Raw genomic sequence first — 7,307 nt, 5'->3', positions numbered from 1 at the left:
CAGACAAAGATGTCACACAGAAAAAAACTACAGGCCAATATCACTGATGACCATAGATGCAAAAATCCTCAACAAAATACTAGCAAACAGAATCCAACAGCACATTAAAAGGATCATACACCATGATCAAGTGGGGTTTATCCGAGGAATGCAACGATTCTTCAATATATGCAAATCAATCAATGTGATACACCATATTAACAAATAAAAAGAGAAAAACCATATGATCATCTCAATAGATGCAGAGAAAGCTTTTGACAAAAATTCAACACCCATTTATGATAAAGACCGTCCAGAAAGTAGGCATAGAGTGAACTTTCCTCAACATAATAAAGGCCATATATGACAAACCCACAGCCAACATCATCCTCAATGGTGAAAAACTGAAACCATTTCCACTAAGATCAGGAACAAGACAAGGTTGCCCACTCTCACCACTATTATTCAACATAGTTTTGGAAGTTTTAGCCACAGCAATCAGAGAAGAAAAGGAAATAAAAGGAATCCAAATCGGAAAAGAATAAGTAAAGCTGTCACTGTTTGCAGATGACATGATAGTATACATAGAGAATCCTAAAGATGCTACCAGAAAACTACTAGAGCTAATCAATGAATTTGGTAAAGTAGCAGGATACAAAATTAATGCACAGAAATCTCTTATATTCCTATACACTAATGATGAAAAATCTGAAAGAGAAATTAAGGAAACACTCCTGTTTACCATTGCAACAAAAAGAATAAAATATCTAGGAATAAACCTACCTAAGGAGATAAAAGACCTGTATGCAGAAAACTGGAAGACACTGATGAAAGAAATTAAAGATGATACAAACAGATATAGAGATATACCATGTGCTTGGATTGGAAGAATCAACATTGTGAAAATGAATATACTACCCAAAGTAATCTACAGATTCAATGCAATCCCTATCAAACTACCACTGGCATATATTACAGAACTAGAACAAAATTTCACAATTTGTATGGAAACACAAAAGACCCCGAATAGCCAAAGCAATCTTGAGAACGAAAAATGGAGCTGGAGGAATCAGGCTCCCTGATTTCAGACTATACTACAAAGTTACAGTAATCAAGACAGTATGGTACTGGCATAAAAACAGAAATATAGATCAATGCAACAGTATAGAAAGGCCAGAGTTAAACCAATGCACCTATGGTCACCTTATCTTTGATAAAGGAGGCAAGAATATACAGTGCAGAAAAGACAGTCTCCTCAAAAAGTGGTGCTGGGAAAACTGGACAGCTACATGAAGAGAATGAAATCCCTAACACCATACACAAAAACAAACTCAAAATGGATTAAAGACCTAAATGTAAGGCCAGACAGTATAAAACTCTTATAGGAAGACATAGGCAGAACACTCTATGACATACATCACAGCAAGATCCTTTTTGACCCACCTCCTAGAGAAATGGAAATAAAAACAAAAATAAACCAATGGGACCTAATAAAAAGTAAAAGCTTTTTCACAGGAAAGGAAACTATAAACAAGATGTCAAGACCACCCTCAGAATGGGAGAAAATATTTGCAAATGAAGCAACTGACAAAGGATTAATCTCCAAAATTTACAAGCAGCTCAATATCAAAAAAACAAACAGCCCAATCCAAAAATGGACAGAAGACTTAAATAGACATTTCTCCAAAGAAAATATACAGATTACCAACAAACACATGAAAGAATGCTCAACATCACTAATCATTAGAGAAATGCAAATCAAAACTATAATGAGGTATCATCTCACACCATTCAGAATGGACATCATCAAAAAATCTACAAACAATAAATGCTGGAGAGGGTGTGGAGCAAAGGGAACCCTCTTGCACTGTTGGTGGGAATGTAAATTGATAGAGCCACTATGGAGAACAATATGGAGTTTCCGTAAAAACTAAAAATAGAACTACCATACGACCCAGCAATCCCACTACTGGGCATATACTCTGAGAAATCCATAATTCAAAAAGAGTCATGTACCACAGTGTTCACTGCAGCTCTATTTACAATAGCCAGGACATGGAAGCAACCTAAGTGTCCATCAACAGATGAATGGATAAAGAAGATGTGGCATATATATACAATGGAATATTACTCAGCCATAAAAAAACTGAAATTGAGTTATTTGTAGTGAGGTGGATGGACCTAGAGTCTGTCATACAGAGTGAAGTAAGTCAGAAAGAGAAAAACAAATACCATATGCTAACACATATATATGGAATCTAAGGGAAAAAAATGTCATGAAAAACCTAGAGGTAAGACGGGAATAAAGACACAGATATACTAGAGCATGGACTTGAGGATATGGGGAGGGGGAAGGGTAAGCTGTGACAAAGTGAAAGAGTGGCATGGACATATATACACTAACAAATGTAAAATAGCTAGTGAGAAGCAGCCGCGTAGCACAGGGAGATCATGTAGGTGGTTTGTGACCACCTAGAGGGGTGGGATAGGGAGGGTGGGAGGGAGGGAGACGCAAGAGGGAAGAGATATGGGAACATATGTATATGTCTAACTGATTCACTTTGTTATAAAGCAGAAACTAACACACCATTGTAAAGCAATTGTACTCTGCCAAGACCGGTGGGAGGTCACAGAAGAAATGGTTGACGATGTTGGGTCCGCAGAAGTGGAGCTGAAACATGAAGCTGGTTTGGACCAGGGAGCTCAGGAAGCCACTGACATAGGCCCCAACCACCATGCGTGTACAGAGGCCCCGGGACATGACAGCAGTGTACAGCAGGGGGGCTGGAAATGGTGGCGTATCGGTTGTACGCCATAGAAATCAGGAGGAAGCACTCAGTTAGACATATGCCGACAAAGAAAAAGAACTGAGCAGCACAGCCCAAGAATGATATGGTCTTCTGCTCCTGGAAGACGTCAGTGAGCATTTTGGGAGCCAATGCGGAAGAGTAGCAAATGTCAATGAAGGACAGGTTGCTGAGGAAGAAGTACATTGGTGTGTGTAGGTGGGTGTCACCTCTGATCAGAAAGATGAGGGCCAGTTTCCAGGCCAGGGTCACAAGATAGATGCCCAGGAAGGTCACAAAGAGGGGGGCCTGGAGTTCTGGATGGTCTGCAAATCCCAGGAGGATGAACATGGTCACTGATGAGCCGTTCCAGGCCTTAGTTGTGGACATGTTTCCCATGGACCACAAGGACGAGACACAGACCTGGGATAATAATGATACTCCACAGTGCAGGCGATGTCTGTAAATCATTAAATGCACGAGAGGAAGGGCAGAGTATTACAGGAGGTTACAACCTATGCAAAGATTCTCTCTCTCTCTTTCTCTCAGAAGGCAAATATCTTAAATATTTGCTTTTTAACATAATATAATATGGTTTATATGAACTTAAACTTTGGATTCAGACTCCTGTGATTAACTCCTGCCTCTACCTTTTAGTAGCTGTGTCACTTTGGATGAGAAGTTAACATCTCTAGGCTTCAATATCCTTATCTTTAAAAAGGGTGACTTTATCTACTTCACGTATTTGTTTTAAGAATCAAATAAAGCAAAGTGTATAAAGTGACGGACACATAGTAAGTCCACAGTGAAAACAGTTTTGTGTTTCCCAGGGGAATCACGCCATGCCCTGAAGTAACTATTTATCTGACATTATTCCAGTTTCAGTATTGGAATGGAGAAACCAACAGATGGACAGTATTCAGCTCTTCACTTGTGAAACAGTCAATCAGACATTTTGAATGTTTTTAATCCAAAGGATTAGGCCAGATGTGCATAGAAATGCTCTTAATTGTCAAATATTAGATCTGAATATACTAACGTGGTTCCAGTCTCAAATTTGTGTTCACTCTGAGCTCTCTAAGCTGTTCGTTAAGAATGGGGACTCTAGGGCTTCCCTGGTGGCACAGTGGTTAAGAGTCCGCCTGCCAATGCAGGGGACATTGGCTCGAGCCCTGGTCTGGGAAGATCCCACATGCCATGGAGCAACTGGGCCCATGCACCACAGCTACTGAGCCTGCGCTCTAGACCCCACGAGCCACAACTGCTGAGGCCCGTGCGCCTGGAGCCCCGCGCTCTGTAATGGGAGAGGCCATTGCAATGAGAGGCCTGCGCAGCGCAGCAATGAGTGGTCCCTGCCCGCCGCAACTGGAGAAAGCCCGCGCACAGCAACGAAGACCCAATGCAGCCAAAAAAAAAAAAAAAAAAAGAATGTGGGCTCTGGATTTGGACTGCCTGGAATCAATTTCCAGCTTTACCACTTAATAGATGTGTGATCTTGGACAGGTCACTTGAACTCTCTATGACACTCTGTAAAATTAGAGATCATAATAGCACTTACCTTGTTATTAGAAACTATCATATCTATCTACCTATCATCTATCTGTCATCTTTCAACTCTCCTTTAGGACATTCCTGGCCCATAGTAAGCATTCTACAAGTGTTTGTTGTTGCTATTGTTTAAAACCTAAATTGCAAACTATCCTCGACCAAATTCTTAGAATTTTCAATGTATGAAGCGTCTTTCGAGATCGGGGACTTGATTCCGTTCAATCCACATCTGTAAAAATTCCCATCACCACCTCACACATCCACACTGAATCTCAGTCCACATCAATCAGAAGAGAACTCTGCCATTGGTCTCTGAAGCTGAGGTCCTGTCCCTGCAGGAGACTCTAGGAGAAGTGTGGTCAGAGGACTTGGTGGCTCATGGTGAATGACCCTTAAACGTTTGGAATATATCTTGATCCTTCTTCACGTCTTAACCTAAACAATTTGGAAATCAACCAAATTACCTTAACTGTCTTTTTTTTTTTTCTTTTTTATTATTTTATTTATTTATTTTTTGCGGTACGTGGGCCTCTCACTGTTGTGGCCTCTCCCGTTGCAGAGCACAGGCTTGGATGCGCAGGCCCAGCGGCCATGGCTCACGGGCCCAGCCGCTCCGCGGCACGTGGGATCCTCCCGGACCGGGGCACGAACCCGTGTCCCCGGCATCGGCAGGTGGACTCTCAACCACTGCGCCACCAGGGAAGCCCCCTTTAACTGTCTTTTAAGCCATATTTTCAGCCTATTCTACCTAACTCTTAAAATAGAGTAAATCCCACAAATTTCATTTACTTTTCAAAAACAAAATGTTATTTTATGAATTTTAAAGCAATATGTGAGAACTGTAAAATAATTTGATCAGCAAACAACTGTGAAATACTAAACCTAAAAATCATGTGCAATTCCTCATCGACACACAAAAACCCTCCAAGCTGGAAATTATGGCCTTCTAGCCCCTGAAATAAAAGCTTTTAATATTTTGGCCTGTTCTTCTCATGTGCAAGGATATGTATATATGTGTGGGTGTTTGTATCATAGTACACAGACCCTCTATGACTTACATATATTATAGAAAACATTCTAAGTCAGTAACTTCACAATTTGGGAAGTAACACTTTCTCTATTTGCTCTGAATTTTTCTGGCTCACTTTAGGAGTGTGACCTCATTTTAATATCCCCAGTTTTTCATAAATCATTCCATATCTACCCATTGCCAGTCAAGGTCTCATTGACCTTCTTCACTTTCTTCTTGGTACTTGCACAGAGAGATGCCCTTAGAATTGGGGTCCACCTTCTTCCCTCTCAATAGTTCCTACTACAGAGTTTTCAGTGCTAAAATGCTCAAATTTGGATAGTGAGACAGTGTGAACCTCATTTTAGCCATCACCATGCCATCATTTGTGCAGTTTAGGAGATCTCTCACAATGCTAATCTTACCAATGTGGTTTTAAGATTTATCCTATGTTCAGAGGTTATGCATCTGTTTGTGAGAGGTATGTAGAGTTCTGAGAATCAAGAGAGGATTCTTTCCTCTTGAAGAAAAGCAAGGGACCCACAGCAAAGTTTAGCATGGTCTGCCACAGGTGGAGAGTCACGTGGAGAAACTGAGAGCTAAACAGAAACAGCTGTGCTGGAGTCTTCATCCAATTCTGAGTAGGGGCCACCATTTAGCAAGTTAGGGACCTGAGGTTCGTGGTGTGGTTCAGGTTGTTTGGGGCAGCTATTCAGGTTAGCAGAAAAGGGATAAGGTAGTGGTTATGATTCTGGGTAGGCTTCAGGACAAGCCGGGTTCTAATCCTGACTCTGCCACTTGCCAGTGGTGGGATATTGAAAAACTCATTTCTCTGTTCTGAGTCTCACTTTCTCTATTAGCAAAACAGGGAGAACAGTGACTACGGAGTTGTTTGAGGATCAGTTAACAGAGTTGTTTGAGGATCGCATGAGACAATGTGTGAAAGGTTCATGGGTCCTGAGATAGAATGTTTGCTTAATAAATTGGCGCTGTGATTGCTATCAGCACTGAATTTTTTTTCTTTTTTTTTTTTCAGTACGCAGGCCTCTCACCATTGTGGCCTCTCCCGTTGTGGAGCACAGGCTCCGGATGCACGGGCTCAGTGGCCATGGATCACGGGCCCAGCCGCTCCGTGGCACGCGGGATCTTCCCGGACCGGGGCATGAACCCGTGTCCCCTGCATCGGCAGGCGGACTCTCAACCACTGCGCCACCAGGGAAGCCCAGCACTGAATATTTTAATAACCTTAAATAATTATTTATGAAACTGAGCCTTTATTGGAAACAATTCCTCCTCATGTGATAGGTTAAAATATGCTTTTCTTACAGAAAAAAGGAGTTCACTGATGGACCATATAGGATTGTAAGAGGTGTACAGGGGTGAGGTTGCAGAATTTGACGATCTGGAGGTTGATGTGTCAACTGAAAGTCTGTTTTGAATGTTGCCATTAGGAGGGAAAACTTTCATATTTAAGAATGAAATTTCCCATCCCCAGAAACAGAAAGTGAAGCTGGACATATTGAATCAAGAGGAGAAGCTTATCCAGGGTTTTATTCTCACATATGGATGCCCTGAATGTTATTCTAGACCATTAAATGGAAGTTATCTTAAGGGTTTATGAAGCACTTTACATCGCTGAACTCTGCTCACAAAGAGGTGCTTCTTCCCTTGAGAGAGAAAGGAAATCTCCTTCATTCTTGCAGCAAACTCTGGGAGGTTCAGTTTGGTCTGAATCTGGACTCCCTATGATCCTGTGGTGTAGATATAATCAACACCAAGCCTATTTTACAGAGCTGAAGAGAGTTTGAGGGGCTCAGTGACTTTGTTGGATTTATACCTGCTGGGGCTGCATCTCTGTGAATAACACTAGCCTTCAAAGCCATGGTGAAGAGATAACAGGGCAGTAAAATGAACAATCTAGCACGTGGAAGACAGGCAGAGACAGGCAGGATCTGGTAGCACTGATTTATAACTCAACTCATCTT

General features: G+C 41.5%; 1 protein-coding gene across 1 annotated transcript; it reads right to left on the bottom strand.

The window, feature by feature from the left end:
- Positions 1–2,557: 2,557 nt before the first annotated feature.
- On the bottom strand, positions 2,558–3,164 carry LOC132430318 (olfactory receptor 5A1). Its single transcript, XM_060019708.2, is given in 2 exon segments — positions 2,558–2,761; positions 2,763–3,164. Coding segments are annotated over 2 exon segments (606 nt in total).
- Positions 3,165–7,307: the final 4,143 nt, after the last annotated feature.

This window comes from Delphinus delphis, chromosome 8 (genome assembly GCF_949987515.2).
Source record: "Delphinus delphis chromosome 8, mDelDel1.2, whole genome shotgun sequence".
Classification (NCBI taxonomy): Eukaryota; Metazoa; Chordata; class Mammalia; order Artiodactyla; family Delphinidae; genus Delphinus; species Delphinus delphis.
This window is presented reverse-complemented; position numbering and strand designations above follow the sequence as displayed.